The sequence below is a fragment of the Chelonia mydas genome, chromosome 12 (genome assembly GCF_015237465.2).
Source record: "Chelonia mydas isolate rCheMyd1 chromosome 12, rCheMyd1.pri.v2, whole genome shotgun sequence".
Lineage (NCBI taxonomy): Eukaryota > Metazoa > Chordata > Testudines > Cheloniidae > Chelonia > Chelonia mydas.
In genome coordinates this window covers 6,663,597-6,685,099 of record NC_051252.2, presented here as the reverse complement: position 1 = coordinate 6,685,099, position 21,503 = coordinate 6,663,597, and the positions used below count along the sequence as shown (strand labels likewise).

Here is a 21,503-nt window from a genome sequence, read left to right as displayed (position 1 = left end):
TCTCCCCCACTGCAACTTGAGACCATTACTCCTTGTTCTGTCATCTGCTACCACTGAGAACAGTCTAGAGCCATCCTCTTTGGAACCCCCTTTCAGGTAGTTGAAAGCAGCTATCAAATCCCTCCTCATTCTTCTCTTCCGTAGACTAAACATCCCCAGTTCCCTCAGCCTCTCCTCATAACTTATGTGTTCCAGTCCCCTAATCATTTTTGTTGCCCTCTGCTGGACTCTTTCCAATTTTTCCACATCCTTCTTGCAGTGTGGGGCCCAAAACTGGACACAGTACTCCAGATGAGGCCTCACCAGTGTCAAATAGAGGGGAACGATTACGTCCCTCGATCTGCTGGCAATGCCCCTCCTTATACATCCCAAAATGCCACTGGCCTTCTTGGCAACAAGGGCACACTGTTGACTCATATCCAGCTTCTCATCCACTGTAACCCCTAGGTTCTTTTCTGCAGAACTGCTGCCGAGCCATTCGGTCCCTAGTCTGTAGCGGTGCATTGGATTCTTCCAACCTAAGTGCAGGACTCTGCACTTGTCCTTGTTGAACCTCATCAGATTTCTTTTGGCCCAATCCTCCAATTTGTCTAGAGCCCTCTGTATCCTATCCCTGCCCTCCAGCGTATCTACCTCTCCTCCCAGTTTAGTGTCATCCGCAAACTTGCTGAGGGTGCAATCCACCCCATGCTCCCCATCATTTATGAAGATATTGAACAAAACCGGCCCCAGGACCGACCCTTGGGGCACTCCACTTGATACCGGCTGCCAACTAGACATGGAGCCATTGATCACTACCCGTTGAGCCCGACAATCTAGCCAACTTTCTATCCACCTTATAGTCTGTTCATCCAGCCCATACTTCTTTAACTTGCTGGCAAGAATACTGTGGGAGACAGTGTCAAAAGCTTTGCTAAAGTCAAGGAACAACATGTCCACTGCTTTCCCTTCATCCACAGAACCAGTTATCTCATCATATAAGGCAATTAGATTAGTCAGGCATGACTTGCCCTTGGTGAATCCATGCTGACTGTTCCTGATCACTTTCCTCGCCTCTAAGTGCTTCAGAATTGATTCCTTGAGGACCTGCTCCATGATTTTTCCAGGGACTGAGGTGAGGCTGACTGGCCTGTAGTTCCCAGGATCCTCCTTCTTCCCTTTTTTAAAGATGGGCACTACATTAGCCTTTTTCCAGTCGTCCGGGACTTCCCCCGATTGCCATGAGTTTTCAAAGATAATGGCCAATGGCTCTGCAATCACAATGCAACTCCTTTAGCACTCTTGGATGCAGCGCATCTGACCCCATGGATTTATGCTTGTCCAACTTTTCTAAATAGTCCCGAACCACTTCTTTCTCCACAGAGGGCTGGTCACCTCCTCCCCATGCTGTGCTGCCCAGTGGAGTAGTCTGGGAGCTGACCTTGTTCGTGAAGGCAGAGGCAAAAAAAGCATTGAGTACATTAGCTTTTTCCACATCCTCTGTCACTAGGTTGCCTCCCTCATTCAGTAAGGGGCCCACACTTTCCTTGACTTTCTTCTTGTTGCTAACATACCTGAAGAAACCCTTCTTCTTACTCTTAACATCTTTTGCTAGCTGCAACTCCAGGTGTGATTTGGCCTTCCTGATTTCACTCCTGCATGCCCGAGCAATACTTTTATACTCATCCCTATTCATTTGTCCAATCTTCCACTTCTTGTAAGCTTCTTTTTTGTATTTAAGATCAGCAAGGATTTCACTGTGAAGCCAAGCTGGTCGCCTGCCATATTTACTATTCTTTCTACACATCGGGATGGTTTGTCCCTGTAACCTCAATAAGGATTCTTTAAAATACAGCCAGCTCTCCTGGACTCCTTTCCCCCTCATGTTATTCTCCCAGGGGATTTTGCCCATCAGTTCCCTGAGGGCGTCAAAGTCTGCTTTTCTGAAGTCCATGGCCCGTATTCTGCTGCTTTCCTTTCTTCCTTTTGTCAGGATCCTGAACTCGACCATCTCATGGTCACTGCCTCCCAGGTTCCCATCCACTTTTGCTTCCCCTACTAATTCTTCCCGGTTTGTGAGCAGCAGGTCAAGAAGAGCTCTGCCCCTAGTTGGTTCCTCCAGCATTTGCACCAGGAAATTGTCCCCTACGTTTTCCAAAAACTTCCTGGATTGTCTGTGCACCGCTGTATTGCTCTCCCAGCAGATATCAGGGTGATTGAAGTCTCCCATGAGAACCAGGGCGTGCGATCTAGTAACCCTTGCTCTCCTTCAGGGCATCTCAGCTGAAGGGGGAACTAGTGAGGAGGGACTGATGAAGAAAAGCCAGGCCCTCTGTCCCAGTCCTAGTCAGCACTGCCCATATCAACTACTTTGCATCCAGATTTGGGAAGAAAGCAACATTGCTAACCATTGGAATTTTCTGTGGGATGGCTCGTCTGTTTTTCGACCAGATCCAGTTATTTCTAAGTATAATTCTAAAGTTGGGCACACAATATAATACAGACTCGGATCTGCCCCACAGTCCCCTACAGACAGGAAGCCTCACGGACAGGCTTGGCACAGTCTCCCAAATGAGGCAAGCCCAAAGAAAACCCATTACGTCGTTTGTGTGAGGAACGTTTCAAGCTGACGGTGACAGGGTCTGATGTTTGAATCTGTCTGCAGTTTTAGTGCCCCTAGTCTGAGGCAACCTCTAATGGGTGATGATACCTTCTGGACGTGATCTGAAATACACATCTTCAGTGTCTCTGCCTCGTTCTTATCCTCATTCACTCCCTTGTTGATTCCTTCCTCCTCCTATTATCTGCCCCAGCCCCGGCCTCTCTGATCTTCTCTGCCCCTCTGAGCGCGGATTCTTGTTTCTCATGCTAGGTTAAAACAGTTAGAACAGAAGCTGACGGAAGTCCGTTTCCGAGAGGACAACTTCACTGTCATATGCCCCAACATCCAGACTTTCGTATTCAAGATTAACAAGCTGTTCCGAGGGCTGCATCTCTCCAGTGAGTTACTAAAGGTCAGTATCCACCTTGCTCTAACAGCCAGGGGCTTTGCTTTCTAATCACTCTTCCCAGCACAGGGCCTCTCATATGGACAGCATTCTGGCGCACGGAACGACAGCACGAGCTTTCGTTTCCATGGGAGTCTGATCTCTAGTTCCAATCCCCCATTTCTCTGTCTCCCCTGATCCATCCCACCTGCCTCTTCCTCCTTTTTTGGCCGAGTGCCTAAAGTAAGATCGACACAGGAGCGATTTCTGGAGGAGACCTGATTAGTTTAGTTCCTTCCAGCTTGGTTCCCTCCTTGCTCAGCGGGCAGCGCTGCAGCTCACCAACCACAAGGAGCCCCATTTGCATCTTGGTTGAAGTCGTGTGAACACATGAGGTGTGCCCAAACGCCAGGCCCAAGGACCCACTGGGGCTTCATTGACTACTGAAGTCCGACTCTGTACGTCTGACCCAGTGGATATAAATATAACATGGGGGGGCTGGATGGATAGACACGGTGAGGTGGGGTGCTGAAATCTGCCCTGCCCCACAGGGGATGGCTCAGAAGGGTCCTTAAACCTTATCTTACCTTCCTTTTCTAACCCAAGGAGGAGTCACATCCATTCCCAGCCATCTCCAACCACCTGCAGCAGTGTTAGCTTGGATGGGTTTTCTTTTCTACATTAAGCCTCTCCCACAGACAAGACTATGGTAATCAGAGGCAGAGTTGGGACCCTGGCCAAGATTGAGCATTTACATTTTGGGGGGCCCAACCTAAGTCTCCTTGAAAGGTCCTGATTTTCAGAAGGTGCTGAGCCCCTCCCCTCCGGAAACCAGGGTACTTGGACACATCTCAAGAATCACAAGCCACTTGTGAAAAACTCTGGGTCTCTCAGTACACTCTGGTCAGGGCATCATTTCATAAAAATGGCGGGGGGTGGGGGGGGAGGACAAAGCTGTGTCAGTATATAGACTGGTCTTTGTGGTTATATTGGGGGTGAGTGGGAGCAGAGCATAGAAACCTATGAAAAGTTGGGGTGGGGGGGGCAAACCAATGTTGGGGGAGCAACTGCCCCCCCTTACCCCATAGCAAATGATGCTCCTGACTCTGGCCCTGGAGGCTGGCAGTCTGGGGCAGAGACGCAGGAGACTCCCCAGCTGATTCCAGTCAGCTCTGTATATAGTTCACATTTACGTGGTTTATTACTCTTTATTTCAAAACATCTCTGCCCCCCCATAGCTTTGGGGTCACGCACATTGATAAGACCCATGCAAAATACAGACTGAGCCAATACCCACCACTGAAGCCTCCTCCAACCTGCCCAAAGAAGGATCCACCCATTCCCATGCATTTAGGCTTCCCTCCCAGAAAACGGCTGGTAGGAGAGAACATTGCAACATGCCCTGCAGGTCAACAAACCACCGGGGATGCTGAGGCCATGGCTGCTGTCTTCTAAGGTGCAGCTAAAATCCTGGCCCTACTGAAATCATCGGGATTTTTGCCATAGATCTCAACAGGGCCAGGATTTCCACCCACATCCTCATGTTATTTTGCCCAGATGAGGCATTAAAAAAAAAAAATTCTGTGAAATGCAAATGCCAACATTAGATCCTGCACACGCCCCTGCGCAGATAGCTGCTGCTCTTGTCTCTCCATGGTACCATTTACTAACGCTCCATCGCTCTGGGGCATCACACGACACCTGGCACTAGAAATGTTCATTGATCACCCTCTTCTCCCCATCACCCCCACGAGGTTGAAAGGCCTCCCACGGCCACCGTACCATAGATCAAGCTGCTCATCTCTGCCGAGGTGAGCGCAAGCCAGGGAACTGCACCAGGAGAGAAAGCCAATCCCATTTCCAGCAGCCTTGGGGCTATTTTCTCTCCCAGCACCCCTCCCCCCGCCACTTAACTGGTCAGTTCCCAAGTCGGCATGTTTTTGCCCTGGACATGACAGCCCTGGGCTTTTTTCTCTGGCAGCCTGGAGGTGTCTCCCTCAGCCAGCCAGCAGAGCCAGCTGGAGATGAGAGCCGTACACTCCCTTCCCACAACCCAAAGCTCCGGGCGCCTGCCTTCCCAGCCCAGTCCACTCTGGCAGGTCATTAGAACGGTCTCCAGTGGCCAGCTGGGGTCTCAGTCTCCACATCCTCCCAGAGTGCTTTGTGCCTTGCTGTGTGCGCCGGGAATGCGACGTGCTGACACTTCCATCCAGGGAAGAACTTTTGCCAGAGGGCAGCGGGGACAAGGGAGAGATTTCAGCTTTATATTCTTTGACTGAAAACCACGTAATAGTGCAGCAGCAGGAACTGAAAATCATCCACATGGCCTCTAAAGCATCTGGGGGACTTCCTCAGTGTTAGTCCCTGAACATATCAGACGGCGGGTTTCCTGCATCTCTGCTCTAATATTATTTTGGGTTGAATTTCCTTCTCTTTTTAAAGTAATATTTCTGCATTGAAAGTGAGCGCTTACATTGTCATCACGAAAAAGTGTGACAATCCTGGGGATTGAACTAGGGACCTCCAGAGCTAAAAGCATGAGCTGCACTCCCAAGGGGGCTGTAACAGACTCATAGCCACTGCTGATTGCACCCGCAGTGGGAACATACACTCACAATTCCAGAGCTTTCACAAACACACATGGCCACACCTCCGCCGACCTCCAATCCCGACTGCCCCTAGAACCCATTGTGTCCGCACGTATCTTGCGTGTTCAAAGCACGCATGCAAATGTGCCATTCTCTACACAAAGAGCAAAATACGGCTTTGCAGTCTAAAATGATTTGTCTCACATTAACTAAGGGAAAACAAGACCAAAGTCTCCAGAGCCCAGCTTCATCAAGGTATGTGTGCTCCTATTGAAATCCATGGACGTTAGAAGCCTAAATACCTTTGTGGAGCTGGGCCCAAGATTTTAGAGACGGATGCTCCAATGATTAGGGCACTGATTTAGGCGTGATTTCAAGACTCCCTCTGCCACCTTGGGCAAGTCACAGTCTGTCCGTACCTCAGCTCCCCATCTGGGAACTGGGGATGAGAGCACTTCCCTACCAGCCCGGTGTTGGGTGTATCAGAGGCCAAAGGAATGGAGGCCGTATAAGTTATAGGAGATAGACAGCAGAGAGCTCAATGCATGTATCTCTGCTGCAGCCATTTCTGGGAGCAACCTGGTTGCTGAACTCCTCACCCAGGGAGCGTTCTCGGAGATTTAAAAGAGTGCATGTGAGCGTGGCTTTGAAATGCTGGATCTGACTATCAGGTTGCAGACAAGGGTGGGTGAGGTAATACCTTAGGGCAGGGGTGGGCAAACTTTTTGGCCCGAGGGCCACATCGGGCTTGCAAAACTGTATGGAGGGCCGGGTAGGGAAGGGTGTGCCTCCCCGAACAGCCTGGCCCCCACCCCCTATCCGCCCCCTCCCACTTCCCGCCCCCAACTGCCTCCCTCAGAACCCCCAACCCATCCAACCCCTCCTACTCCTTGTCCCCTGACTGCCCCCTTCTGGGACCCCCTGCCCCTAACCACCCCCCTGGGACCTTACCCCCATCCAACCCGCCCTGCTCCCTGTCCCCTGACCTCCCCAACCCCTATCCACACCCCGCCCCTGGACAGGCCCCCCGGGACTCCCACGCCTATCCACCCCCCCACTCTCTGTCCCCTGACCGCCCCCCCAGAACCTCCACCCCATCCAACTGCTCCCTGTCCCCTGACTCCCCCCCCCCCCCAGGACTCCCTGCCCCTTATCCAACCTCCCCCTCTCCCCGCCCCCTTACCATGCCACTCAGAGCGGCAGGAGCTCGCAGCCCCACCACCGGCACGCTGGCGGTGCGGCGAGCTGAGGCTGTGGGGGAGGGGAGACAGCAGGGGAGGGGAGACAGCAGGGGAGGGGCTGGGGGCTAGCCTCCCCGGCTGGGAGCTCAAGGGCCAGGCAGGACGGTCCTGTGGGCTGGATGTGGCCCACGGGCTGTAGTTTGCCCACCTCTGCCTGAGGGCGTTTAGGGGTAGGAGTGTGCACCCCACAGGGATCACAATCCAGCGTCAGGAAAGCATCATGCAAAGGTGCAAAAGGAACCAGTTTTACCACACTTCTACTATTAAGGAAATAAAGGGTAACTTGGGGCACGTCAATGGCAGGGGCACAACTTGAGACACCTTAGAAGGGATTGATTTCCAGAGGTCCCTTTAAGGTCTCCAGCTGGGCCCCTAAAGATTGACTCATTCAGAATCACTAGTCACTTTTGAAGACCTTGGTAAAGCCTAATTTAGGGACTCGCCCGAACCAAACCCTTTGATCCAGCAGGACCCCTCCAAGGCATGGCTCCAAACTTTGCAAACTGGGCCTGACCTCTAAAGCAAATGGTAAGTCACAGACCCAAGGGAACCATTCAAATGTTTCTGTAAAGGAAGGTCTGAAGGAGGGAGCCTGTGGCTTCCATCTGCCCTGTCACTTCTGCCATAAGGCGACCTAGAAGGTCACAATCCCAGTCACAATATTTGTTGCCACCACACACAGGCCTAAACTTATTATGGAACAATAGGACATCCAGGGCTTCCAAATCCTCTTGCTCCAGCTTCTCAACCTTTCCTCTTTTTGACCAAGGTGGCAAGACAGAGATTCCCAGACACTATTTCACTCAAAGCTCTGAGAAAAAGCTTCTCCTAGTCCTTTATACCACGCCCATCACCATGGGATCATCATATTTGACTTGCTGGAGCCCTGCCTCACAGACCTTACCTCTCTTCATTTCCCACTCTTCTGCTCATCTGAGACTGGTCTCCTCGCTATACCTCCATGCAACCTTGCCACCTTCTCCTCCGCAGCTCCTGCTGTTATCGTCAATCATCTACATTACCGTAGCATCCGAAAGCACCAGTTAGGATCAGGCCCCCATTGTGCGGGGCAGCGGACAGACGTAGACGCGGCGACATCGTGGCGAACGGAGGTGTTTGTCGCCCCTCGAGTAGCTGGTCCATAAAAAAGGTTTAGGAACCAGCTACAGCGCTTCACTTCGTTCTTTAGCTCAAGCGGTGACAATTCATGCTTTTAGTGCAGACGGTCCTGGGTTCAAACCACACCGTTGGCCCAGATGGGTTCAGGGACATGAATAAATCTCTCTCCCTCCAGCTACAACCACATCTGACCCAAGCACTGCTCTTTTCATCCTTGCCTCATTTCACTTCTCCCTCCCTCCGCTATCATTTATCTAACGCGGACGCTGTGCTTAGCTCTTTCCAGCATGCTGGCATGCAGGGTGTTTGAAAGATGCTACAGGTCTTACTGAGTTGCACTGCAGCCCCCTGCGATCACTCTTTCAGCACTTGCTTCTTGTAATCGTAACCTGGCATGTGTCAGTTTGTGCCTGGGAATGTTTCTGCTTCAACCTCGCAGCCCAAGCCCAGAACCCAACACTCCATGCGTTTCCCAGCTACACTGGCGAAGAAAGGCCGGAGTGGAGCTGCAGAAACGAAACTCGTCTGCATTTATCTCAAGACCCCTTGCCTGTTCCAGGTTAGACACTCTGAAGATTTACCAGCGCGGGTGGGTTGGGGAAGCGGAGAAGAGACATTAGTTTGCATGTATGCAGCCCCTTTCTTTCGAAGAGCTGTCCAGACTAACGCACCAGACTGTACACATGGGGCCCTTCCGCAACACCGAGATGCAGATGAAGCAGGGCAGCTGCTTAACAGCACGCAGCAGCCCTGCATGACGGTTAGCTCATTTATGGCACAGAAGTCGAGAGGAATGCCTTATCCAACTGGAAGTGCAGGGGAATTTAGAGAGGGCAAGGGCCCCAGGTATTTTGGAATTGTCCCAGGGGAAACACCCCTCTTCTGGTAATTAAAGCCCCAGGAAGTTGTAAAGATGAGGTCAGCCCATGGTCAAGCAATAGCAAGACTTGTCTGGCCTTGCTCACCAATGGGCCTCTCCGACCAACGCTAAGAAAATAGCTTCCACTGGCGTTTCGACGAGATGAGCAGGACGGTGTCTCTCGCCCACCCGCCTATCGAGCTGGATCCTTTCATTAACAGCATAGGACATGCAGGTGCCCACAACACCCACACATGAAGCATAGAGGAATCTTAGGTATAACATGGGAAGCAGCAGTGCAAACTTCTCTGGGCAACCCCACTAATATGTGTTGTGAAGGGACCCCTCTTGGAGTGGAAGGGTAGCTCGGCCTCTGACCATTCCGTCCATGGCCTCCCTGATGAAACGGTTAAGCATTGTGGTGTGGGAGGTTTGCAATGTGAGCACCTGCCTGCTAGGACCTGGACTGAGACCAACAAACTCATTGCACATAGGCCATCAGATTGCCCATGGATAGGAGCAGCGTTGATCATCTGCAGATGAAAGGCTCCCTATCCCAGTGACCTCCCCACTCCTGGTAATAGTCTTTATGGGTCTGCGCATTGTTTTTTCTGCTCTGGCTTTGCAGGACAGGAAGAACAGCTCCCTGCTGAACAATGACATCTTAGGGGCCACCCTTGAAAACACCGTCGTCACCGGCCTCAGTGAGCCTGTGGAGATCCGGTTCTGGCATAACACCACACTGGTGAGCTGGTGGTCATGGCCCACAAAGGCATTTAGCTGCAGCTATCACTCTCTGGGCAAGGGAAGGCAAATAGCTCTCCAGGGCACTGGAGAGGGGAGGTCAGTGTAGCTGAAGTCTCAGGTCTCTTGAAACCCAATGGGAATTCAACCTGCTGCTTGAAGGGTGGATTTGGGCCAGTATCTATCTGCCTCGGTGTGCAAAGAGGTGGGAGCGAGCGCATAAGGAGCTCCCCCTCCCTAAGCCCTGGCACCATTAACTGCCTGGGATCCCAAAGAGGAATGTAATTCCTGCTCCCTGCGAGCAGTGTGCTCAGGTGCTAGGAGCCTGGCAGGGAATGGCAGGCTAAGAGCAAGATCGCCGCTGCTCTATACCACCCAGTAGAACTGGCCTGGCCTGGAGGAGGGAGCATGCCACTTCCTCGAAGGGGATGCAGCGGGCCATGCCCGTGTGTGCTCCCTGGGAGGAGTTCTAGCTGAGGCAGAAGCTGTAGCAGGAAACAGAGTAGCTGCTGCAGGGGTGGAGTGGGGCTTTTGAAATGCTTCTCTCCTCCTCTGACCTCAGCTGGAGCTACGGGAGAGAGGGGGAGGTCCTGGCTCATTGCAACCAATAAGGCGTGAGGGGGTTGGTTGGTTTTTAAACCACAAACCCAGTGCAGCCCCACTGCCCCTGCCAACTCTTCTCTGCAAAGTATTGCTGAGACTCTGAGGGTCAGCCCACATGCAAGGTGCCTTTGTCCGGACTTGGGGAGCAGGTGGGAATCTTTGGGTGGGAGAGACGTGCCCGCCAAGTGGGCACGATGCAATGTAACCAAACTGTGCAGACGTAGGAGGAAGCCATTTGACTTTTGTGCTCTATGAAGAATGCTCTCGGGTATAGGGGAAACATGTCAGAGAGCAGCAATGAACCGATTCCGGGGATTTAGAGGAAAAGATTGCAAAGCAGAATGGACAAATGACGAAGGAGCTCTAAGACAACTGCTTGATAAGTATGTAGGGCCAGATCCTCACCTGGTGTAAATCTGGTTCAGGGAAGCTACGCTAATTTACACCAGCTGAAAATCTAGGTGTAAGCAGGGGGAGAGAAAGAAAGGAGCATAGGGTACTCCAAAGGGGTATTACTACTCTAAGGGGTTATTATTACTAACTCAGAGTAATGGGATAAAACTGAGTAACTATCAAATATTTCCTCACTCCACTGTGGAATAGTCTCCCAAGTGATGCAGTGGATTCCTGCGATGGGGCTTCATGTGAACAGTGGGTCGGAAAAAGAGCTGGGAAATACGCTGTAGGGACCAACGCTGCATAGGCAGGAGGGACCAGGCACCAGGCTTTCCCCTAACGAGCCCAGGGTACGTACATTGCTTGGAACTAAGGGAGCACAGACACCTCACCGTGTGCCTCATGTTTTCTCCCCCCGCCCCCCAACCAGGATAACTCAAATGCGACCTGCGTCTTTTGGGTGGAAGGATCAGGTAATTATGACACTCACGGCATCACGTGGTACACGTGCGAGAGAAACCGCTCAGGTAGTTACAGTTCACTCCTGCCCTGGGTTCAGGTAAAGCATCCCCAGAGCTCAGTGGTGCCTGCAAAGGTCCATCTGCCAGGCGCCCGGAGCGAGAGTGCATGCTTGCAAGGAACGAGGACGGTGGGAGTCATCCAATGGAGAGCGCATCGCCTTAGACACCAGGGGGACCTAAGGACCAAACATGCAGCTGCAATCTACCAGATAGACTCTGGGGTTTCATGCTAGGACCATCCCTGTCTGCTGCCCGACTGTACTCACCGCAGCCACCTTGCCAGGAGAACTTGTGAACCCCGACCTCCCTTGGCTCCCAGCGACAAGCATCCTCCTGCCATCCCAGAGCGGCAACAAGCTGCCAAGCCATCCTCTGCTCCGTGCTGCTTGCGGAGAGGCCCCCACACTGTGCACAGAGCCTTGCCGATCGTAGGGCTATATGGAGACCCACACTGGCACCTACTGGAGGCCTAAACCCCATGTCCTTCAGGGGGTTCCCGAGCGGGTGCCATTGTCACGCACAAAGGGGGTGGAGAGCGGGCCCAGGTCAGCCAGAGCCACCTGCAAACAGCCAAGCAGGGCGCAGGCGCCTCCCACAGGCCTGTGAAAGCAGCTCCCGTTTTTATGCCCTGCTTCCGAGGAAGGAGTCATCTAGCGACCCAGGGCCATAGAATTTAAGGCCAGAAGGGACCCCCAGATCTTCTAGACTGGCCTAATGGATCATCGGCCACTAAAAACACAACCAAGCACCAAACCACCACCCGTAGAGCGGGATGTTACAGCCCTCAGAGACTGAACAACTGTGCCCCGCAGGCAGAGACAGGGACTCGGGTTCCACCAGGGCCCGGGGCCCCTGCAATGGCTGGGAATTAAGTGAGAGGCACCCGGCTAAACCTGGAAAGTGACCTGCCCCCGCACGCTGCAGAAGGCAGCGAAAAACTGCTCCAAAGTCCTTGCCCCTGAGAACTGGAGGCTCCCTGCTCTCTAAGAGGGCCTGTAGGTGCCCAGGGCTGGATCTTAGGGGACTGCCGGGGAGGGTGCAGGGCGGCGGGACAGGACGCAAGCTGTCCCTCTGGTGCAGGATTTGGGAGCAGCCTGGGGGACATTTTGTCCTGCTCGCTTTATTCCTTCCCTCCACTATATGCCTGCGAACAGCTCTCCAGGGTTCGGCACCAACCCACGCGAGCCCTAGTGCTGCGTAGCCTTGAACCACAGCCAGCCCAAACCCAACCCTGATCCCAACGCCGGCCCCTGTCTAGCGTCAGACACCCCCATGCCACATTAGCAATACCCGAGATCACACCGTGCCCCACGCTCCGATTGTTTTTGCTGTTGGAGACTGGGGGGGGGGGGGAACATTTTCAAAAGTGCCGAAGCCCCACTGAAAATCAGTAGGCCTTGGGCTCCGAAGTGAGTTGGCGCTTTGGAAAATGTTGCCCACGGGCTTTCCCGAGGGTCTGCCTCATGGCTCTGTGGCCAGGGGCTGCTTTCCTTAAGGCCGTTTCTCCCTCTTGCAGAGAGCGGCAGCCTGGGGAACTGGAGCAGCGCTGGCTGTGAGACCATCCACGAGGACAAAGTGGTGCTGTGCCTGTGTAAACACCTCACCTACTTTGCCGTGCTGCTGGTAGGAAGGCTGCTTCTCCCCCGCCGCGCTTGCTCTGTTTGGGGCTGTCTGCTCCCCCCACAGCCATCAGACACAGTCTTTGCTCCCTCTCAGTCCCTGCCTCTCAGGTGCGCTAACCCAGTGGTTTTCAAACTTTTTTTCTGGCCACCCAGTTGAAGAAACTTGTTGATGCCCACGACCCAGCGGAGCAGGGGATGAGGGGTTTGGGGTGTGGGAGGGGCTCAGGGCTGGGGCAGAGGGTTGGGGTGCGGGGGTGAGGCTGGGAATGAGGAGTTCAGGGTGTGGTAGGGGGCTCTGGGCTGGAGCAGGGGGTTGGGGTGTTGGAGGGGGTCAGGGCTCTGGGGTGGGGCTGGGGATGAGGGATTTGGGGTACAGTAGGGGGCTCCGGGTTGTGGGGGGGGGTCAGGGTTGGGGCTTACCTCAGGCGGCTCCTGGTCAGTGGCGGTGCTAAGGCGGGCTTCCTGCCTGTCCTGGCACCGCGGATCGCTCTGCGCCCCAGAAGCGGCCAGCAGCAGGTCCGGCTCTTAGGCGGAGGCGTGTGTGGCTCTCGCCCACAGGCACTGCCCCCCAGCTTGGTTCCCAGCCAACGGGAGTGCGAGGCCAGTGCTCGGAGTGGGGCCAGCGCGCGGAGCCCCGTGAGCCCCCCCGCCTAGGAGCCGGACCTGCTGCTGGGGTGTAGTCGCGACCCACGGTTTGAAAACCACTGCTCTAAAGCACTCATCCCTGTCCCAGGGCGGTTTCCTGTTTTCATTCTCCCTGACTCATTCCCCATCAGCCGCTCTCAGTGGCTCATTTCCCCGAAGTGGAGCTCCACCATAAGGCCCTGCTTCCATTTCCCTTTCCTCCTTCACGCCCGCCCCGCAGGGGCTGACAGATGCTCAGCGCCATCCTCTGGGGTCGCCTCGCTCCAGAACCTCAGTTACACTGCGGGGGAGAGGCGTGCACACGCATGTACCCCCACAAGGGTTACACTAGGACACACACTGCCCTGCCCCCCCGCCTTCTCCCCCCTCCTCTTGGACCTGCTGATCAGCTGCTTTTAACTACCTGAAAGGTGGATCCAAAGAGGATGGATCTAGACTATTCTCAGTGATAGCAGATGACAGGACAAGGAGTAATGGTCTCAAGTTGCAGTGGGGAAGGTTTAGGTTGGATATTAGGAAAAACTTTTTCACGAGGAGGGTGGTGAAACACTGGAATGCGTTACCTAGGGAGGTGGTGGAATCCCCTTCCTTAGAAGTTTTCAAGGTCAGGCTTGACAAAGCCCTGGCTAGGATGATTTAATTGGGATTGGTCCTGCTCTGGGCAGGGGGTTGGACTAGATGGCCTCCAGAGGTCCCTTCCAACTCTGTTATTCTATGATTCTATGATCAACCTGTCTCACCGGGTCAGGACAGGGTTTGAGCTTTGAGGCGGTTCCCCCTGTCCCCCTCGGAGCTCTGGAAGGGGAGAGGAGATAGGACAGAGGCCAGGGACATCCAGCCTCAGGGATGGGTGCCAAGCTGGGGGGTGGAACAGGCTCCAGGCCTGAAGAAGCTGGAGGGGGTTGAGGGGAGGCCCGGGCGGCCGTGAAGGCCGAGTACCAGTGCCCAAGGGCTGCGTTCATTCCCCTCCTCATCCCATGCAGAAAATCTCCTCAGCGCCCATAGACGAGGCCATCCTGGTTCCTCTCACCTACATCTCCATGGTCGGCTGCAGTGTCTCGGCCGCTGCCTCGCTTCTCACCATCCTCCACTACCTCGCCTCCAGGTAACCCCGTTGCTGTGCAGAGCGGCTCCTGCCCGGGGTGCCTGGCTGAGCTGAATCAACAGGGAGATGCTCCCTCAAGAGAGATGCTAAACCAAATTCATCCCTGATGGGGACACCCTCCTGAGGCCCCTGGGGTTACACGCGGGATAAGGTTGGCCCTTTTTGGAGAGTTACACTTGCCATTCCCATCCCCCCCCGAAGATGTCACGTTCCTGCTTGAATTTCTGCACCGTTCGCCCATCTGCTCCCAGGAGGTATCCAGTTATCCCTCGCCACATCCCTCGCATCAGAGACGAGACAGGGGCCAGAGCCGCAGCAGGTGTCCAGCAGCCACGCTCCATTGAAATCTATGGAACAATGCCAGCCCACAGCAGCAGAGGATCTGGCCCAGGGCTTGGCTCTCATGAATTCTTCACTGAGGCTGCTGGACACAGACAGATCTTGTGGTTTTCTGGCTTTTTAGCTCCCATCCTCACTCAGGCCTTGTCTACACCAGAAAGGGTTTGCTGGTACAACTATGCCAGCCAACCTTCCTAGGGTAGGCTTGGCCAGGGCCAGCTTAACTCTCCTCTGGGCCCGGGGCTATTAGATTTTGTGGGGCCCCTGTATAGAAGTCTTTTTCCTGGGAGGGAGTTTGGTGCAGGAGGGGGCTGGGGATTGGGGTGCAGGAGGGGGTGCGGGGTCTGGGAGGGAGTGTTGGGGTGCAGGAGAAGGTGAGGGGTCTGGGGCAGAGTGTTGGGGTGCAGGAGAAGGTGAGGGGTCTGGGAGGGAGTTTGAATGCAGGAGAGGGGTTCTGACCTGGGGCAGGGGGCTGGGGTGCAGGATGGGGTGTGAGGTGCAGGCTCCAGCCGGGAGGCACTTACCACAGGTGGCTCCCAGCCGGCGGTGCAGCAGGGCCCAGGCAGGCTGCCTGCCTGCCCTGGCCCCACGCCGTCCCCAGAAGCGGCTGGCACGTCTCTGTGCGCCCCTGGAGGGAGGGGGACAGCGTGTCTCGGTGCGCTACCTGCGCCCGCTAGTGCTGCCCCCACACCTCCCATTGGCTGGTTCCCAGCCAATGGGAGCTGCGGGGACAGTGCTGGGGACAGGGGCAGCGCGCAGAGCCGCCTCCCACCCCGCCAGGGGCCGCAGAGACGTGCCAGCAGCCAGCCGCTTCTGGGGACGGCGTGGGGCCAGGGCAGGCAGCCCGAGCGCCCCGGAGATCGCTGCCTGTGATTTATTTTTCTGGGAGCCCCCTTGAGCCGGGGCCCCGGGCTGCAGCCTCTAAAGCCCCTGATTTAATCCGGCCCTGGGCTCAGCTGTACTGCAACTGGTATCGCTTACACCTGCTGCCCGATGCACTTTGAACGGCATCGCTGCGAGGGGTTTGGCCTGTAAAGAAATAGAATAAAAGCTAGACATTGCTAGGGTGACCGATGGTTCAAATACAGACCTGGCCTCACGCAGTGTGCCCTGCCCGTGTATTGCCACGTGGTCTTGTGGACTCAGCCCCCAAGGAAGGGGCATGACATTTCCAAACACCGCCCCAGCCTGGGCCCTCTCAAGAGGGGACACGGCTCTGGCATTCTCCGGCAGCACGCGCTGACTGGAGGGGACGTCCCAGGTGGAGGGGCTGGGTGCGGCCGGAGTGGATTGCGTTCCCTGCTTCGCACCCGCCCCGTCCCCATTTCGAGGGCAGTCAGAAGGAGCCGAGTTCCATTTGCGGTGTTCATTTTAGGAAAAAGAGCAGAGATTATACAACCAAAATCCACATGAACCTGCTGGGTGCCCTCTTCTTGCTGAATGCCTCCTTCCTGCTCAGCGAGCCCCTGGCATTGGTTCACTCCACATGGCTCTGCAAAGGCACAGCCGCCTTCCTACACTACTCCCTGCTCTGCTGCTTGACCTGGATGGCCATTGAGGGCTTCCACCTCTACCTGCTCTTGATCAAAGTCTACAACGTGTACATCAGGAGATACGTCCTCAAGCTGTGTGCTGTTGGCTGGGGTAAGTGCAGGTTCTCTACCCGGAAAGATGCCTCCCTCACAACCCACGAGGAGCTCCGTCCCTCCTGCCAAAACCACAGCCCTTCCCCTGCACTCCCTGCAGTGTCACCAGCTTCCAGTGAGAGATGTATCCACACGTCCATCACTCAAGATCTGGGGGGAGGTCAGAGCCAGGCATTGGCCCGTGGGAGGGAGGTGGTCCACTGCTGATCAAAGTGCTCCTTTAGCTGTATTCTGAGAGCCAGAGGACCACGGCTCTAGAATTATATAGTAATTGTCTGTCTGCAATGCATTAGCTTGTTGCATAGTAGGGGCTGGTTGCAGAGTTTATATCCAGATTTGGGTTCCAATCCCTCCCCAAATGCTCAGGGGTTTTGATGGGGCCCACCTCTCATGTCTGCATTTTCCATGCATGACAGGGGTGTGCGGGAGGAAATCTACAGTGCCCTACCAACATCTAATATAAGACAGGCTGGTTTACCTGGAGTGTGCTGGGACAGGAGGAACCTTTTTGAGGGACATAACTGCATCCTGCTCACAGAGCCACGACCTACCTTTGTGTTTCTGAATGGCCTCTTATTCCATCACCACTTGTCTCATCTGCCTTACTGGATTTTTCCTTCCTCCAGTATACTTCTCTTCCTACCTATGTCCAAGGACCAACTCCTTCGTATGCTACCCAGTTTCCTACCCTCCAATTACTTGCGTTCTTCTTATGTATTCCCATCATGTTCAATCATAGCTTAGTCAGTGTTTATCTCCCGCCCCCACAGGACTGCCAGCGTTAGCTGTGGTTAGCATTCTCATCTTCAAGCAAGAGTCATATGGGCTGCACATAATTGAAACCGACACGGGCTACAACAATGCAACTATGTAAGTGTTAGCCATGGGTTTGATAGTCCACACACAATCACATTCAATGGGGGACCAGTAGGCGTTGAGGCTGGGTTCCCCGTGGTACAGTAGGTCTCCTAATCATTAAAAGCTTCTGTTCTCCCCAGTCCCTCCTGGTTCTTTTCCACGTGGTCCATTCTTCTACAGAATGCAGGATAAAAAATGCGGTTCTGGTCTCCTGAGCCTTGTATCCTACCTCCAAGCACTGTGCCCTCCATGGAATGCTCTGATCAGATCCATGGGCAATGACGATTAAGGCTATGGCTAGGCTACAGAGTTTACGGAGGTACAGAAGCTCTCCTGCCAACATAGCACTGTCCACACCGGTGTTTAGGTCATTGTAACTTACAGCACTCGGGAGTGGCTTATTCACACCCTGCAGTAACATAGGCTATGTACACACGACAGCGTACGTCGGTATAAGTTAAGTCCAACTCTCCAAAACATGGTGACTTTCCCGGGTGCATGATGCTGGTTTATAACAGCTGTGCCATTTAGTCAGCATTGTCCTCTTTCGGCCTGTCCCAGGATTGTGATATGCTTTGAAAACTACAGTGCCATTCACACATCACTAGACCATTTCTGGTGGATGGTGCTGTCCTCTACCCAGGGCATGCTCCTATTCCGCAGAGGCAGTGCAATTTTGCAAGTATGTTGCCCTTCCCAAAGAACAGGGCAGGTCTCCAAAGCATGGTTCCAGCCCAGAACCACAGTGCCATTTCCCCACAGATGGTGCTGCTCCCTATGCACTGGTGCTGAAATCCCATCTCAGCTATGGCACGATAGGCTTCCCCCAACACGACACCCTTCCCATGCACTGCTGTGGTCCCCCCTTTCCAAGGCAAATTAAAGCCTGAACTCACCAGCAATACTAAGCAGCCCAAAAAGCCTTTCCACCCCATCTGAGACAGATATCCCTTCTGTCCTCCTCATCCGGAATCCCGTTTGCTGGCACGCAAAGCGGCTGGCTCCCCAGCAGCCTTGCACGGATGTCTGCTACCCTGTCTGGGCTCTGACCACAAAGGCCTGGATCCCAGGGGCCCTGCTGGAATGGTGTAATTCTCATGGCATGGTGTCATTCCCAAAGTAAGACATCCCTCCTCAGTCACGGGGCCAGTCCCCACAGTATAGCATCATTGTCATCAGCATACAAGAGTCTCCTCCTCTTCTCTCACAGGTGTTGGATCACAGATAAGGCCCGGAATGTTCATTACATCCTCAACCTGGGCTACGCTGGTATCACCATATTCTTCAACACGGTCATCTTAGTCACCGTCGTGAGGATGCTGAGGAAACTGAGATCCGACGTGAACAATCAGAAAGAACAAGTGAAGAAGGATCTGGTGACAGTGCTGGGACTGACATGCCTGCTAGGAATGACCTGGGCACTGGCCTTCCTCAGTTTCGGTGTCTTCTTGATTCCTCAGCTCATCCTCTTCACTATCATCAACTCCCTCCTGGGTCAGTGAGGTTGCAGGGGCACAATGCTCAGGCAGTGGGATGAATGGGTTGGAAGCAGAAGTAGCTTAAGACCTGAAGCAAAGCCCTGTCAATGGGGATTCTGCAGATGGAGCCTCAGACGGCACGGCTGGCTTAGCTCCAGGTTTCTATTACCACTGATTTAGGAGCAGCAGAGTCCCCTCAAGGTTTCTGCTTGCTCCTGGTCATTGCCGTTATAAGTAGCACAGTTCTCAGTCACCACCGGGTCAGTGCACTTCTGCTGCTTCTGCCCCTACCTCTGAATCCAGGAATGGCAAGGGGTGGGAAGGGGAAGGGACATGGAGGTTGCTGTGAGGTCAGAAGTCAGAGGGCCCTGCTGCTATGTTACTCACTTATTGCCATGGGCACCATAGAGCAACCCTAGCGACCGAAGGCTTACAATGTGCTTTCCACCTGCAGGGTTCTTCATCTGCCTCTGGTACTGCACCATATGCCGCCAGCTAGACACCAGCTCCCCCACCAGAAGCTCTCAGGTGACAAAATAACCAATAACCCAAAGGGGCACAGCTCACCCGCCCTGGAGCAGATTCACTTGCTGGAACAGGCCTGCCTCAGTTGGCCCAGGCAGGTCTGCGCTTCTGATGGGGGATTTAGCAAGGAGAGAGAGACACTCTTCAGTGCCTTCACACACAAGGCAACAAACAGCGCGACAATGAGCCTTCAAAGCAGCTTATGCAGAGTTTGTCAAGTAGGCGAACAGGGCCTGGGGCATAGCACAGACCAGCATGTTCTGTACACGAGCGAGACTGAGGGGTAACAGGAAAGTCACTCTCACAGCACAGGGAATTGCTCTTCCCTAGGAGGCTATAGGCAGACAATGCTTGGGGCGTTGATTCCTCCTGCTCTGCACCTTGTGTCTTTATTTATGCCTGAGCACAGTGAGTGCAGAGAGGGTGTACATCGCTACCGAACCAGACCTCCCCACCCACTCACACCAGCGGTACCGTCGTACAATTACTTCAGATGCACACCACAAGGGGCAAAGCAAGGAGAATCAGAGCCTGTGTGCCTGTCCTCCCCAGGAAGCTATAAACACCCTGGTTTGGTACATTTCCTTTTCAAATCATGTGATGATTCCCCCATCCCTGTCACTTCACAATGGAGAGAGATTCTATACTCAGCTAACTGCCCTGGCACAGGCCCCTACCATTAAATGAGAGGAACTGTTAGCAGTACGGGGCTAATGACATACATCGGAGCAGTTCTGATTCCCTTCAGTAGAGGGCAGTGGTGTAAGCAGGTTCGTGCACACACCGACTTGCTCACCCCAACACCAATTCATTATGAACAAATCAGATCCACCCAAACACCCTGACTTTCGAGGAGACTGAAACCCAAATCCTAACCCCGCTGCTCAAGCCCATCTCGGATTTAAAGAAGACAGGTGAACAATCGAGGAAAGAGATGGAAGGAAACTGCAGAAAGGAAAGAACTAGAAATTGGAGAGGAGGAATTACAGAGCAGGGCAATAAAGAAACAGACATGGTGAAACAGGGAGCACAGGGAAAGGAAATAACAGCAAAGGGGCTGTGAATTCCTGGATGCTGGAGACTATATGCGGGACACCAGCCGCCACTGACTGGTCAGCAAAGAGATCTTAACGCAACGGTAGATGCTGCAGCTGAGTTCTCTCTCACAGAAAAGTCCACAACCCAGATGGACTAAACCTGGAACCAATGTGCTTTTGCTTCTTAATGACCATGTGGGGAGTTCATTGCTCTTTTGTACCTAACCAGAGGCTTCCATAAAACGGCTTTACAATGGCACATCCACCCCACGCCCACCTTCCCTGGCCAAAGCCCATTCCCAGTGTTGGACCTCGTTGCATTCAACAGACTGAAGCCAGCCTGCTGGAGTAATAAAAACAAACAATTACTCCAGTTTCAGAGTAGCAGCCGTGTTAGTGAGCTGTAGCTCACGAAAGCTTATGCTCAAATAAATTGGTTAGTCTCTAAGGTGCCACAAGTCCTCCTTTTCTTTTTGCAATTACCCCAGTGGCTCCTCTTGAAGCCTGCCAGTCTGTTATGCATTTGCAGCCGGGCCGGTGCCCACATTTCCTTAGTGAAGGCTCCACTACTGATTGAATGTGCTTAACCGTGGCCCTCCTACTCACGCCCCTTGGAAGGCTCCACAGAGCACATTACCACAGCTGGGATAGTATTTGCAGCTGGGTGGTTGCAGCAAAGTCGATGACTCACCAGTGCAGCGCCTCCTGCTGGTTGTCTGGGAATTAGCTCTTTTTAGCCTTGGAGCGCCCTCTGCTGGCTGGTGGCTTACCTGCCTCAGGCCCCATGTCCCTCCCGGACCCTGGTGCCTCTTACCCTGGAGTTCTGCCCACTGCAGTACCCCCACACACTGGGTCTCCCCTCTCAGGGGAACCCTCTAAGCCCACCTTGCCTCAGTGGCTACTGCCAGTCATCACCTAGCCCCTGCTCACTGGGGCAGACTGCAGTCTGTAATGGCCACACATCACTGGCAAGGGGGTTGAACCAGCTGCCTCTGCCTAACCCCGGGCTGCACCTCTGTAACCCCAGGACCTGCTTTGGCCCTTAACAAGGGCCGCACCTGTGGTCAGGTACTCAGTCAACCTCCCCCAGCTGTTCTCACTCCTCTTATTTCAGGAGCAGGGTAACCACCCCCCTACAGTGGTCCTGTGCTGGTAGGGATTCCTTTGCCTCCCTCCCCCTCACCCCCCATCTGACAGCCCTTTATACAAGT

At 54.0% G+C, this 21,503-nt stretch overlaps 1 protein-coding gene across 3 annotated transcripts in view; it reads left to right on the top strand.

The window, feature by feature from the left end:
* Positions 1-20,744, top strand: part of ADGRG5 (adhesion G protein-coupled receptor G5) — a 34,046-nt gene extending 13,302 nt beyond the window's left edge. For all 3 annotated transcript variants that reach the window (XM_007063263.4, XM_037877494.2, XM_043526311.1), the window contains 10 exons: positions 2,852-2,993; positions 8,354-8,473; positions 9,402-9,518; positions 10,947-10,989; positions 12,554-12,660; positions 14,288-14,409; positions 16,124-16,392; positions 17,165-17,264; positions 18,463-18,746; positions 19,185-20,744. In XM_007063263.4, coding sequence (XP_007063325.3) covers positions 2,852-2,993; positions 8,354-8,473; positions 9,402-9,518; positions 10,947-10,989; positions 12,554-12,660; positions 14,288-14,409; positions 16,124-16,392; positions 17,165-17,264; positions 18,463-18,746; positions 19,185-19,270 — 1,390 coding nt within the window. In that variant the 3' untranslated portion in view covers positions 19,271-20,744. The remainder of the gene's footprint in view (positions 1-2,851; positions 2,994-8,353; positions 8,474-9,401; positions 9,519-10,946; positions 10,990-12,553; positions 12,661-14,287; positions 14,410-16,123; positions 16,393-17,164; positions 17,265-18,462; positions 18,747-19,184) is intronic.
* Positions 20,745-21,503: the final 759 nt, after the last annotated feature.